Source organism: Symphalangus syndactylus, chromosome 12 (assembly GCF_028878055.3).
Source record: "Symphalangus syndactylus isolate Jambi chromosome 12, NHGRI_mSymSyn1-v2.1_pri, whole genome shotgun sequence".
In the NCBI taxonomy this organism is placed as follows: Eukaryota; Metazoa; Chordata; class Mammalia; order Primates; family Hylobatidae; genus Symphalangus; species Symphalangus syndactylus.
In genome coordinates this window covers 24,326,520-24,341,722 of record NC_072441.2, presented here as the reverse complement: position 1 = coordinate 24,341,722, position 15,203 = coordinate 24,326,520, and the positions used below count along the sequence as shown (strand labels likewise).

The following is a 15,203-nucleotide window of genomic DNA, read 5'->3' as shown; positions in this document are numbered from 1 at the left end:
AAACGGGGGAAATATCCACTTTTTATAGGTTCAATAAAAATCATACTCTTTAGGTCACTAGAGAAAAGTTTTGTGTCCTAGGAGAGGCATTTTGCCTTAATGGCTAGAAAGCAGTTGAAGCACCGTCCCCTCTAATGGAGTCGAATTCTTTCTTAACAATATTTGGGTTCGATTTGATGAATAATTCACCTGCAGGTTATGAACTCTCAAAGAGCATTTAGCCACATCCATGAAAAACTATTATGATCCATTTTCCCCACAATGTAAAGATAAATAAAATACTGATCATCTAATTCATTCATGTAGTTCATGCTTCACTACATGTGCTTAGAAATGCCAACAAAGTAACACTAAAGGCAGGAGGGATATTCTTACAGAGAAACGCCAGACATACCCTGTCTAACCGTCTAGCTTCTATATGTCTAAGCAGCTGTTGTCTCCAGTCTGCAGGCATTTTACCACAGCTCTCCTCTCCCTTCACAGGAGTAGGCCTCGTCTTTAAATCACTGTTATCTGATGGCTTGTCACCATAGTTACCCAAGTTATAGTCAGATGGTATTTTTTCCAAAAGAGCTGCCATAGTAGGCCTAGCTGAAACTGGCCTGGTTTGGGAGGCACCGTAACTCTCTGTACTGTAGCTTCTTGCAGACAATGGCCTCCTTTGGGTAAGGTTTTTAACCGGAAAACTGCCCGCCTGAGCTTTCACTTCTTGATATGAAGGGTGTTCGTCTTCATACCTGCCATTCCTTTTCAGGAACTGGGACTCAGTCACTGTAACGCTGCTTTGGCGATCCAGCCCTCCCCTATACGGGGGTCTGCCGTACCTATCAGTTGGGGGCAGCTCGTGAGGCTCATTGACCCTTCTGAACATGGCCATTTCTGTGGCGCTCACCAGGGAGTCGGCCCTTCTCAGGAAGCCTGCCCTGGCCCCTTGGCTTGCGAACTGGGCATTCACCACAGCATCGTCACTCACAGATGGCTGAGAAAACGAAAACATTTGCTCCACGGGTGGGTATCCTCGGTAAGCTCTGGGACTGATCAAATCCTTGGCGATGTTTTTGCTGGCCTGTTGCACGTACTCGGGATTGTGTTGAAAAGGGGGTGGTATCCTCTTTTCGGCTTTCACTTCCACTGATCCTTGAGGATTGAAGCTTTGGTCAAACTGGTAGACTTTTTTTGTCATAGAAGCTTTTTGCTGTTGTGGCCCTTTACTACTTCCGTAGGTGAGCATCTCGTCATCCAGCATCGGGACTGACTGGCTTCGAGACATACTGGACATACCATGCTCTGGCCCCAGCATCTTATCTGGTCGTTCATGGCTTCCTAAGTGATCACTCCCAGAAGCATAGTTTTCTAATGGTATGTTATACACCTTATATGTACCAATGTCAATCTCATCGATACTCTGTGACTTTTTGAATTTATTAGACTTGATATCTTTCATTAGGGGGGAAAGCCTCTCTGTGCTTTTGCTAATTGAAATAACACCTTTAGAAGATTCCGGGCGGCAGTGGATTTGAGAAAAGACGTTACTAAGACTCGTGTTGGGATTGGAATCATGGTACTCCCACGGTACGCCTGGAGAAAAAGGACTAGGTATTTCAGTAGATTCCTTTATATGTTCTTTCCTTTCAGGCAACGGGCTGGTAGTGGGGGTTGTCTCTAATTTGGAAGGAAAAGCGGTCCTGTCTTCAAACGGACTAGGGGTTCTGGTCCAATTCTGCCAAGGATTGGAAGGAGGCACTTCTGTTTCTGGTGTGTGTCTGTGTGTAGACTGCTCGAGTTCCAGGGGAACACCAACAATCCTGTCTTGCCTGATCAAAGGCCTGCGTCCATGCGAAGATGTGCTTCTAGATTTCGAACTTAAGAGAGGATTACTGTTGGCATTCTCAGCTGTGGTTTCCTCAGCAACAAACCCTGTGTTGTCATAATGCGAGCCATCAGTCCAGTTGTCAGTGAAAGTATCACTCATGGGCAGCCGGTCAGGACGCTGTGGTATATTGCCTGGGGGAACAGCCTCCCGCTGGCTGAGTAATGGCTTTGCATCAAGAGGCTGTGGGAAAGATGGTGCAATCCTGTGAACACAATGGGAAGGAGAAATTGAAAAGGACGAAGTTGGGTCTTTGGCAGAAAGAGAACAAGCAGCAAAGAAGGCCATCATCCTTTGTTTAATGGATCAATAATCCTCACCTGACTTATGATTAAGATAGCATTATTATTTCATATTTTAAAAATCCATCCCTTTACCTTGCTTTAACTTCTATTTTTTCCTAGTGATAATCACCTTCTAATATACTACATAATTTACTTATCTATTACGTGTATTCTATCTTGTATCGTGTGCTCTGCTAGAATGTCAACTCACAATGGTAGAGATCTTTTTCTCTGCAGGCCTAGACTAATGCCTGGCACATAGTAGGTATTAAATACACGTTTGTTGAAGGAATCAGTGAAGGAAATATGTAGTTCTTAAGTAATGGTCTTGAAACCTGACTGATAATTAGAAGCATGATTCCCGATACCCATTCCTGGAGAGTCTGATTTGGTACATTTCAAACTATTGGCTAAGAGTACCTTTCTTACAAATGCTTGGTGTATCTAATGAATCTACATTGTCTTCAGATAACTTTTATTGGAAGGTCAGGTTTTGAAGACACTAAATGCTATTGCATAGGGAGCATATTCAGGTATGTTCTGTAGAATGTAAATTACATTATGACTTTAGATCATTGACATGTTTGTACCATTGACTAAGTTATTTCTAGCAGATACTGAAATAATGCAAATAATGAATTTACAAACTGAAAGAGTTAAGATTTTTATTATGAGCACCAATGAATTGGAAAAGTTACTCATGAGTTACTAAAGAAGACATTGCCAACAGTGGCAATATTGTCAGTAAAATATGAGTAAAAGTTATTGACTACCTATATCATATAATAATTTTAATTTGCTATTTGTAGTGTAAAACATAGCAACAAGTTACAAAATGGAATTAGAACTCGGAAAACACTGCCTTATTGATTGACTTTACTGTGCTCTGTGTGTGGTTTTTGTTTTTTCATCTGTAAAATTAGAGTAATATAGAGGACGAGGCATTTTGGAAAGATTAAGTACTTTAAAATACATCCTGACTTTTCCAGGTGGTGATAAAATTATGATGAAGATAGCAATGAAAATTTATTGAACACTTACTCTGGACCAGACACATAAGTGTTTTACTGGCATTTTATTTTAATTCCTAATGCCATTTTGCATGGTAAAACATCCATGTCTCATCAATAAGTATCAGTGGGCAAACACATTTTTTTTGATTTTTTTAAATTTTTTCTTCTACCAGCTCATCCTGTTAACTCCTACCATGTCTTCCTTAACCAATGGCTTCTCCCTGTAAGGGGATTCATCTGTTCTGGGCAGTCCCAGGTGAACAACATTTGCTTACCTGCCCCCTCTGTCTTCTATGCCACTTGTGTGCCAAATACAATTCCAAAATTAAGAAGATTCCATTTTTTAAAAAGTTGCTGAAAATAAACGTTTGGGAACAAAAGGAGGGAATTCCAAACACACCTGTTACCCCACAGAGAATTATGTACTGCATCTTTAGCTGTTGTCTGCAAGGACCCCACTTTAACCCGCGTATTAGAGGATCCTGAGGAAGCCTGGGAAGGCGAGTAGTCTGAGTAAGTGCCTGAGGAAACACTGTTATTCAGACAGTGAGTTTTGTCAACTTCAGACTCATCAGTTGATTCTGAAATTTAAAGGGGAAAATGTTATAATGCTATGACACTGACAATTACACGGAAAAGCAAGTATGAAAAATGGAAACCATACCGATTAAGGTTAGAAATGCATATTTGTAAAACATTTGTATAGAATATGGTGTATCATCTACAACTGGCGATTCATCATGCACATGCATTTGTAGCATATTTTCCACACTGGGTTCACAATGTTACCTTTTTTGTCCTTCCCTAGCAGAACAAGTTTGGGTGGGTACAGAGGGGTCTCAGCTAATGAAGGGTGAAGTTCCCCAATCCTCATTTCATTAGCTGGATGAACAAAAGAATCCTGAGAGATATAATAATACAGGACAAGGAAAGTAAACATTTAAACAATGGTTAACCAAAGTGGCAGTATCTTTATTTGGCTCAGATTCAAAAATGTGATTCTAGAATTCAGTTCACTGTGGGGCACTGGGAGAAAGAAACCATATGTATCTCTGAGTTAAGCATTAAAATTTTTTTTCTAATGTGAGTCCATTTATTCATCAATTTTTTTTGCATGTTGTTTATATGCCTGGCACTGTGCCATGAACTGTGGAGTTTCTAAAGAAAGACAAAATGTGGCTGGTGCCCTCTGGGAGTTTATAATCTAGTTGGAGAGATGAGATATAACTCATTAGAACACCAGACTGAATTATGATAAGCCATATATGAGCAGTATGATTCACACAAATATGATATATACACATGTAATTCTTCTAAGTGGTGAACTCTAAGAGTTTTAAGAGGAAAGTATATCACTGACCAATTAATTTTTTTTTTTTTTTTTTTGTGCATCCCTAGCCACATTAATTCACTGTCGGGTCCTATAAACCCTGCTCCTCCCGCCGCTTTCCTCCTAACTTTCTACTGTATCCCAGTGATCATCTCCTCAATTTCTCAGGTTCTACCATGTGTTCTTCCAGAGGTTCCTGGTTTTCTCACACTTAATCTAGCATGCTACATCTTCATTCTACATCCCTTCTTTGAGTGTAACGAGCAACACTGATACATGACTATAACTTCATAACAACAAATAAACATGTAGAAAACCCATGAATTTTAAATTTCCACAATTCTAATTACTATTCTCAGTAAACCAGGCAGTGTGGAGAGCATTAGGAGAGGGTAAAATACCAAATTCTCACTTTCTTCTAGATATAAAAATGCCTTATCTATCCCCATAAGTAGTGATATATATTTACGTACAGCAGCTATCATTATGTCTTCTTTTCCCTTAAGATTAATTTTAATTCAAATAAGGATTTTTCAGCTTTTTAATTCATTAGTATCTTGTGAGTTTGGAGCACTAATGTAAAATATTTAGAAATATTTTGTTAAATCAAAGAAAAAAATACACTTGAGGACAAAAATATTGTAAATTTTAAAAGTCCTGTCTTAAAACTAATCGGTTGGTATAATGAACAGGCAGAAACCCTTACTATAAATTTTATATATTGCCAAGGACCCCCATAGCGACATGCTCAGGTCTTTGGTTATTGCAGAGAAGCACCTCTTGGTTTAAGTTCTATCTTTTGGGTTAGGTTTGTATGGAAATATTTGCCTGAAAAACCTGGGTATATCTGTTACTTGTTAATTTTTTAAATAAAATATTTCAATAAAAGAAAAGGGAAAGATCATTTAGTCCAACACTTTTGTTTTCTAGAGGCGGGTTCTGAGACTCAGCTTAGGCCTAGGTTACACAGATGATTAGACGAAGATCCGGCACTGCAGCAGGATTCTCTTGGGCTCCATTCCAGTGAACTTTCCTTACCTTGTGCTGCCTTCTGGTGAGCTCAGCTGTGAGCACACAAGGAACTTAAGATGAGGTATCAGATTGCAAAGAGGAACAGGAAAAGGAGTAGAACGGAAAATTCAGTAGTTGAAGAGGCTATATTTGCTACTCAAAGGTGTTCTATGTGATACTGTGTATGCCATATTGCCTATCCTAAGAAAAGCTCATTTTTCACATAGGCTTCACAGAGGAAAGATAATTACTCAACAAAAGAAATTAATCGCTTTGTTTTTTATACATTCTTTTATAGAGGCCATATTTTCTTTGAATGATTTTGAAAATTATTTCAGACGGTACATATTCTTCATTTTGATTGATTTTGAAAGTTCAAAGATTTAGCATAAGAAATGTATGACAGTTTTAAGGTGACAGAATGGAGGATAAAAGCCTTTATATACCTTTGGAGAAATTTATAAGAAGATATGAGTTTGAGAAACAGTACCATGAAAGGCATACAATATGCTGACTTGCCAAAAATTTGTTACAAGGTGTCATATTTTCATCCTATTTCTATTTTTATATTTTATTAATCAGGTCACCTTGGGCAAGTCAGTGTACTTCTCTGGGCATTATCATCATTAAAATAAAGGTAATCAGTAATAGGAATTAGTGCCAATTCCTGTCTAGTACTAACATTCTATGAATCTAAAGGTAAGTTATTTGTTGAAATAATAATTTAAAAATATTCCTATGATACCTAACTACAAGAATGGGAATTTTGTTTTATTCAAAAGAAAAACAAAAATAGAATAGAAACACAAAAAGCAAACCAAATAGTTGTACAAGTACAGAATGTTAACATAATCATGGGTTTTGCTTTTTTTCCCTTATGTTCTACACATTCAGTACTCAGGTCATCTTGTTTGTATTGATTAGACTTTCACACTTGTATACCAAAATTATGACCGGAACTCTGCATGGTAGCTCTGGTTTGACTCAGGTTCAAGTTTCTAATCCTGTTCAAGAATTTCTATTGTGAATCAAAAACAGCCTTAGCGACCAGGAAGACAGGATGATTATCAGCTAATTATGAACTTGTATTTCTTCTTAGAAGGACATTATTGAAACAAGAACGATGAATTTGCACTGATCCGAGTAGATTCTCTTACCCTTATGAACAAAGTGATGATGATGATGGTGACAATGATGATAATGGCCATAAATTACATGGTACTGATTACATCTGCTGTGGTGCTACTATGCTAAACACTCTATCTATATTATCCTTGTTAATTATTTAAAAGACAATCTTATTTTTTATCATTATGTGGTATTTATTTATTATCGTCATTTTTTGTTCTGCAGATAAGGAAATGGAGGCTCAGTGAGGTAAAATCATAATTCTAAGTCACAAACCTAATAAGTGGTAAAGCCAAGATTTGAACTGGGATCTGTGCTACTCAAAGATCTGTGTGATACCGAGTATGCTGCATTGTCTATCCTGAGAACAGCTCATTTCTCACATGGGTTTCCCAAAGTAAAGTTAACTATCCAACAAAGGAAATAAATCACTAATTTTGTTTCTATAAATTCTTTTATAGAGGCTAGAGGAATTGAGTTCCTTTTGGAAAAGTGGGCAAAGTTTTGGGGACTACTTCTAAGGGCAATGACAGAGGAAGTTTTTGGTAGAAAACAGAATTTAGTGGGGATTCCACTGTAAGTACATTGAACCATATTTTCTTTCTGGTGAGGAGACAGAAGTGGGAGGGAAAGAAAAGGTAAAATGGCCTTTTTCGCACAATTGCCCTTCCACTGTTCAAACTACATCTTGGCTTGTACTGCCATAAAGAAAAGAAGCCTCAGGAAGAAGTCAAAGGAAAGAAAGCAAGCTTATTTCTGAGCTTTTGAGAGTCTAGGCCTAGCATGAATAAAACTAATTTAAGGAAAATTTTGAGGGTAATTGACAATTCTCTGTTACTGGAAGAAAGATGTTCCTCCATAGAAAAAAATTGGGCTGAGTCTCCTAACAAAGGGAAAAATGCAGAACATTTTTGGATGGTGAACAGATATCTTGGTAGTTACTTGCAGAAGGATTAAAGGAGGATGGGGAAGGAATTGGCACATAATTCTCTTGAAAAAGAAGAGGGAATTATTTACTCTAGCCTTCCTCTGTGTCAATAACTGTGCTTGGAGCTGTCTATAAATAGGTGTTATCATATTTTCTGTTTTGTGTGTTTTTTTTAAGATAAAGAAACCAAGGATCAGAAAGGTTTTAGAGACTTGACTTGTCAAGGTCACAAAGTGGAGCCAAGATTTCAATTCATGTCTGCTGGATTTAAAAGCCCTACCCCTTGATTCTCAAACTGTACTCTGAGGCACCCATGGGTGTTGTTGCAATGAACAGGGACACTGTGAGTTATATTAAATGTTTGAGGGAAACAAAGCAATACTCGACATTAGACAGACACTGTGCAAACGGCTAGCTTGAGGTAGCTCTCAGTTATAGCATTAGATTGCACATTCTTTTTGATGAAAATCCTTGGCTGGGTGCGGTGGCTCACACCTGTAATCCCAGCACTTTGGGAGGCCAAGGTGGGTGGATTATGATGTCAGGAGATCGAGACCATCCTGGCCAACATGGTGAAACCCCGTTTCTACTAAAAATACAAAAATTAGCTGGCTGTGCTGGCACGTGCCTGTAATCCTAGCTACTCAGGAGGCTGAGGCAGGAGAATCACTTGAACCAGGGAGTCGGAAGTTGCAGTGAGCTGAGATCGCACCACTGCACTCCAGCCTGGCAACAGAGCGAGACTCCGTCTCAAAAAAAAAAAGGAAAAAAAAAAAAAAGAAAATCCTTGTGAAGCTGGGTTTTTGGTGGTTGCTGTGATAAAAAACCAAGTGGCATTTGAAAATCAATGATAAACAGAAATTAAAATTGTGGTGTGTATTACGATTCCTAGCTGTGAGAAGATAGGTGGTGTTTAACAGGTGCATGTATGCCATTAATATTTTGGCTTTGATTTCTTAAGAATAAGGTAAAAATATTATTTTCTCTTTCAACTTATGTACATTGATTTTTGCAAATGACCACAAAGTAGGGCATAAATATTTACTAAGCTGTTCGGATATAACAACTTAAATGAAACTCCTAGGTATTTATTTTGGTCTAGGATCACCATAACATCACTGAGACGCTGTGGGCATTTATATACCAAGAGTGTATTGAACACATAGGTGATGAAGCATGGATAAGTATCAATTAATTATTAATTAAAAAAACTCAGAAATTGTCCTTGATTTCAATGAATATCTAATTGAATGGAGAGACAGACATGTTACCAGTGTCATTATACTAGACTGTATCAATCATTCATTTATTCAACAAATATTTATTTTGCTCCTGCTCTATCCTAGGCACTGTGCTAGACTCAGGCAATACAAGGATGGACAAGAAAGCAAGCACCGCTGCCTTCATGAAACTCACAGTCTGAAGTCAATAAACAAAGTAATCATAACTGTTCATCATATTTAATGTGACAATGTGACATGATAGAGAATATCAGAGGGTCCAACTGATCAGGGTGATCAGGGAAGGCCTTCCTGCTGAGGTGACCTTTAAGCTGAAACTTGAAGGATGAGGAAGTGCTAGCCATATAAAGAGATTTGGGGAAAAGGCAAATGTAAACTGCACAAGGCATTATAAAGGAAAATCTCCCTGTCCTCCTTCTTCTTATGGCTCTGCCAGCCCTGTTCTTTGTCTGGCATAATTTATGTTAAAACTATTGGCATCTAGTTGGCAAACTGAAAGTGAGCAATAAATATTTACCTTTCCTTTTTCCCCTTAGTTGCATTTGTAATCTGTTTACCTTATTTATTTTTTCTGTTTTCCACTTCTGGTCCTGCCTACCTTTATTCTTTTTTGGGGGGTTTTGTATATTTAATCACATGAATAAATATATCGTGAAGTGTATAATACCCTCTTCCATATCCTTGGCGGTGTGAACTAATAACAATGATCCAAAAAATGGCATACAAGTGCAAAACATATTATAAATGTTTAGTATGCACTGATCAGCTAAATGCTTGGTTATCTGCATTTATTAAATCTGGACATTGAAAAATAGAGTGTGACCCTTTAGTTTGGCTGCAGTTGATTTGAGACAGGAGGATAATACAGAAAGCAACAGTTCCTCTTTGCTCTAGGATGGTTAAAAGTTAGAGAAGATCTAGAATCTCAATTTTAGATAAAGTATTGAAATTATCAGTGAAATTTCTGTTCAAGAGGAAAAGACTAGTAAAAGAAAGCTAAGAAAGGGGTGGTACAAATCACACAGACAAATTTAAAGCTGAAAGTTGAGCTTTAATCTTAGCCTTAGCAATAAGAAGTCACTGTAGTGTTTTTAAGGAGGGCAAGGAAATAATTAGAATTCTGTGTTAGAAAGATCACTGACAAGGCAATGAGGAGGCTGGGGACAAGGGAAGCCAAAAAATGGGTATTTTTTTATAGTAATGCAGGACAGAGTTGACAGCTTGAGGAGGTAGAAATGATACACTTAGGTGAGAATGCACAGGCTTTGGTAATTATTTGGAAGAGACAGGAAGTGGAGAGAAAGAAGGAAAAAGAAATCAGGACATCTCTCAAATTTCTAGCTTGAGTGAAATGGAAGATAATGGTGCCAGTGAGATCAGGATCAGGAACATGAAAGCAAAAGCAAGTTTGCAAAGGAAACATTAAATTTAATTTTGGATTTGTTATGTTTGACCTGATTTTGAGACAGTTTTAAGATTTATTATTAAATTCATGACCACAGTCTCATCTATCCCATCCCTGCATGAAGACATTTTAGACTCTTATTTTATAGTAAAATTATCCAGTTTATAGATTTTCATGACCACCAGTTATTTTGATGTTAAACTGTGATTACAGGATATTTAAATCTAAAACGTATATGTATGTATTTAGTGTGTATCTACTAAATGTTAGTTTCCTTCCCATTTATATTGCAGTGAGATCTTTGAGATAAAAGAACAGTCTGTTGCTTTACTATAATATGTGCATAATATTTTGGAAAGGAAAAAGTAAAATGATACTGATTTTATAAGCAAAAAACAATGAAAATGAATGCTAATTTTTTTTCCCTTAGAAATCTAGGGTAGGTTGGTACCTCTGCTGGCAGATGTGCACACTACGCTTATTTTTCCTCAAGATCTTCCCCTTGCTTGGAATGCCCTCCTCCCTTTTCCCCTTTAACCGAATCACCTTACCTTTAATATACAGTCTAAACTAAACTTGGAGCATTATATTCTCCATCACTCAACTAACCATGTGATCATATTTTAAATAATATGCTCTTTAATTGTTTCATGTGTCTTAAGTGTATCTGGGTCGGCTTTAAATTATTGGGGGATTATAGACACATTTTATATTTCTTTTCTCTCACAGTGTTTGGCACAGTGTTACACATGCAGTTGGTGTTTAATAAATGCAACAAAATGATGCTCTGAAATGCAGATTTGTAAAAGAGTTTTGCCACTCTAGATTTTGGAGAAGTAGTTATGTGAACTTACAGACGTACTCAGATCAATTATGTTTCTAATGAAGATAAAAATATGATAACCAAATTAGCTGAAGAGTTGATGAAATAGTAGAGGTGGCATAAGTGTAGTTGAATTCTTTTCAGACCACAAAATCAATAAGGATGGATTTCTAACTCATTCTAAAATATAGGAATTAAGCTTCACATGACTAGATTCCATAAATCTAAATTTCAAAGTTATATCCTCTTTTTATTGTTAATCAGTGTTTCCTAGAAAAGTTGTAACTCAAAGATAAAAACATTTTAAAAGTTGTGCTCTAGATCTAATTAGGAATTTTATGAGATTTGCATAATAGAAAATCTTGGATTAGTCTTTCTTAATGATTAATACAATAAAGTTTGGGGTAGTCAAAATAATGTCACTAATATGATATAATGCACTCACTGGCCAGGCCTTGCTGGGTGATGAACTTACTCATTCTGTGTGTATTGGAACTTTTGGAGCTATGTTAATGATTTTAGGCCATGAGGGTATCATTCTTCTATGATTGATCAAATGCAACCCTCATAGTTTGAAAAAGTAGAGAGATCATTTCTATTTTAGGAAAAAAATGCACTTATCAAGGAAGATCTATTCAGTTAAAAAAGATATTTAAAATTCCAAAAAATCCAAACCATACTGGCAATTACCAATAACCTTCAAATACCTCCACTGTAATCTCCTTTGGGGCTACCGGCCACTTGTGTTCATATTTTTCTTTCACAGTTTGCTCCGTGTTAGCAGTTGGATTTGAATTCTCAACACGCACTCCATGGCTTGGCTTACCCACCAAATTTTGAACAGATTTTACCATATTCTTTAAATCCTCTGGGTAAGGAGTTGGATATCGTTTTAGGTTTATTTCAACCTAGAAGTTTACAAAAAGAAATTTAACATAAAAATAACTTCAGCAAGCATGTTCACAAAACTATCCCATTTTATATTCAGCAGTATAATCAAATGCAATACAGTGAGTGTTGAGCTGGCTGAGAAACTCTGTTATAGAGTGGGATGCACAGAGTTCTCATCTTCAGCCTTGTGGGACTTCCCACCCCTTCCCACCCTTCTAGATTATAAACTAATTTTGGATCATATTCTGTCTTTAGACCTACCCTATAGATGGCAGAAATAGCAGTAGGTCAAAACACTTAAGTGATTGGTAATTTGAAAAATTTAATCAAGTTATAGCAGCTGCTTTTTTACTTTAGACACTGTTCTCTTCACTATTTTAATATTTATAAGTAATAATGTTGATATTAAGAGTATCTTTTGAGTATCAATGCAGGTGATGGGAGGAGACCCCAAAAGCTTTACAAGTAGAGTTGCATATTAAAAACTGGGGAGTTGACAATATCTGCTGCCCGAATAGGCATTAGCCTTCTGTTAGTTAGTGTGTTATATCAAAAGGTAGGATAGCTAATTCTCGTTAATCCCTAAGGGAAAAAAATGCTTCAGGGTGGTTTTTATATTTACTTTTTACCCTAAGAAAGTAACATGCTTCTTGAGTAATATCTTATAATGAAGAGAAATTAAAAATTGGGATCACTTTGTACGATATTTTAGGTACATGTGTAAATTTTGGCTTTTATCTATCCAGCTACTTATTTCCATTCTTGAATTCATGTTAGGGTATCAATCTAACTTTTGGGAACACATGTTAATGACTATTCTTAGCATTAAATTTAGAGGGAGAAAATATGAGACATTCCATGCAGAGTATTTCATCATCACGGTACTTGTTATAATATATTTAAAATAGAATAAGTACAAGTTGTGCATGCTAATTAAAAGGGACTGGGAGAAAAAGGATTTACTTGGCCTGGCTTGTTCCAACAATCCTGTTTTGCATCTGAGTAGAATCAACTTTATAAAATGAAATGATTTATGTGATTGTGGTAGGTATGTATCTGTGGAAAGTGTGTGTGGGGGTGGGAGGGTAGGAGGAGAGAAGGTGAAAGAGAAGCAGTGAAAGGAAGAGGAAGAGTGGAAAAGGCAGAGAAAAAAAGAGTGAGGGGCACATCCACACCCACCCCCACACACCCATGTAATTCATGGGATGTAAGAAACTATGATGGTGATATAGATCTGAAAATTATGAATATGAATTCAAACACTTTTGCCCATCTGCAGTTTTAGCAAATCCACCAACTGTGTTATTCTTCTCAATATTTTGTCTTCCTTGTGGCTCATTTTTCTCATCAAATACTGGAATTGGACTTCACTAGATGACTTCTAACATTCCTTTTAATATTAAAGATATAAAATTATTATTCCAGTAAATATTGGGAAAACAAATGAAAAACCAGATAATTTTGTTAATGTAAGTGCTGTTTAAATGTAGTTTAATCTCTTTAAACTCTCAAATAAATAAGGATGACATTGATAATATATAGAAATATAGCTACAAAAATATAACCCAAGACAAAGTTAGAATTGACAGAAAAAAAAGTGTAAGTTGTTAGATTATAATATAAATAAATCCCAGGGTACTTAATTTGTAATGTATTCTTAAACATAAAAGGAATGATATGACTACTAGACAAAGTCCATTGAGATGCATGCATTCTTAGATCTGTTGTTTAAAGTGGTATTAGAAATGTTAATCACAAATTAAGTATAATTTTTAAATTATATCATTGAACTTGTTTAAAAGTACTTGACATCAAAGTGCTAGAAGTAAAAAAAAATTACATTAAAAATGTAAGTTGTAGAATGCTATGACTATCATGCCAATTAAGAACATTTTATTTTTTATAACCAGCTGTATGTGAATAAAAAATAAGCTAAAGTAGGGCATTAAATTAAAATTCTATGCAACTTAAAAAATCCCCAACACTAAAACTACACTTATAAATTGAATGGAAGGCAAAAGAAATGTGAAGTGTTCTTCCTTAATTGAATTAAATACTTCATTGAATAATGTAATGTATTTTTTGTTAGATGCTATGTCCCATCTGACACAATTAGATCACTATTTGGCATGGTACTAATATTTTCTGGTTATTTTATAAGCAGGTACATGTGATATTTTGGTCATATCACCAGAATATGTTTGAATATTTTATTCCTGTGACAACATTTAAATCTAGAAATAGATTTACTATGCATTCATGAAGCTTAAGCTACACACCTCGTCCAAAGTCTTGTGAGGGGCCCTATTATTTACATAGTCATTTTATATTCTTTTCCTGAAAGAGGACCTCCACTTAAATTGAGGAAGTTCCAGGTCTTATAAAGCTTGGATTTGTTTCACCTAAAAAATAAGCTCCTTGCTTCTCACTTACTAGCCTACTAGCAGAATTTACTGGCCTTGGAGTCAGAACATTTAAATTTAAGACACAGATTTATTCCCAACTAGCTATCATCCACTAATCTTTCTGTTGTTTCTACTCATGTAAAATGGAAATGATAATATAGTTCCTACAAATCTGAGTTACTCTGGAGCTAAAATGTGAAAAATCTGAAAGTTCTTGGAAAATCTGTAAGTTCTATGCAGAGATGAGATACTATTTCTAATGTCACATTTTACTTAATGTATTTTAAAAATCTGGATTCCTTTGGTGATCTTGACTCTACTCTGTATATGTCTAAACATAGTATCTGTAACTGTCTGGGATCTTTTTTCAATTATACATAGAAACAGTTATTTAATTCAGTATCTCCCATGTTCCAGTCACCATGATAAATGTTTTATAGGGATATTTAATTTATTATTAATTATTTACATAAACATTATTATTAATTCTATAGGTTTAAATATAAATTAATATTTATACACTAAATAATAAATGATTAATAATTAAATATTATATAATTAATCATTATAATAAAATCTCACTCAAGTTTCACAACCCATTGCAGCAGCTGTTGCCACTTTACAGAAAGAAAAGTGTGGCTCAGACCATGTAAGTAACTTGCCTAAGATTACATAGCTAGTAGATGCAATATTCAAACTTAAGTCTTTTGACTCTGATGCTTATGCTACACAAGTGTTACTTAGCTCAGAGTATGGGTGCAGCATATATTTGTACAATATTGTGGAAGAAACACTGTAAGTTTAAAATGTGAATTTCTCTGAGTTAAATGGCAAAATAATTTCTATTTTTTAAATAAAGCTAAGTAACACAATA

General features: G+C 35.8%; 1 protein-coding gene and 2 long non-coding RNA genes across 6 annotated transcripts in view; 2 read left to right on the top strand and 1 right to left on the bottom strand.

The window, feature by feature from the left end:
- Positions 1 to 15,203, bottom strand: part of LRRC7 (leucine rich repeat containing 7) — a 643,523-nt gene that overhangs the window by 98,447 nt on the left and 529,873 nt on the right. For 3 of the 4 annotated variants that reach the window (XM_063625216.1, XM_063625217.1, XM_063625218.1), the window contains 4 exons: positions 11,741 to 11,941; positions 3,957 to 4,068; positions 3,568 to 3,748; positions 395 to 2,075 (listed from right to left, as the gene is read on the bottom strand). In XM_063625216.1, coding sequence (XP_063481286.1) covers positions 395 to 2,075; positions 3,568 to 3,748; positions 3,957 to 4,068; positions 11,741 to 11,941 — 2,175 coding nt within the window. Of the gene's footprint in view, positions 1 to 394; positions 2,076 to 3,567; positions 3,749 to 3,956; positions 4,069 to 11,740; positions 11,942 to 11,964; positions 13,315 to 15,203 lie in introns of those variants that run through there. The other variant, XM_063625219.1, reaches the window with a different exon arrangement.
- Positions 906 to 9,302, top strand: LOC134734055 (uncharacterized). Its single transcript, XR_010117460.1, has 3 exons — positions 906 to 1,021; positions 1,224 to 1,359; positions 8,911 to 9,302. It is a non-coding gene; the product is annotated as an uncharacterized lncRNA (long non-coding RNA).
- On the top strand, positions 2,069 to 6,877 carry LOC134734056 (uncharacterized). Its single transcript, XR_010117461.1, has 3 exons — positions 2,069 to 2,687; positions 3,582 to 3,680; positions 6,862 to 6,877. It is a non-coding gene; the product is annotated as an uncharacterized lncRNA (long non-coding RNA).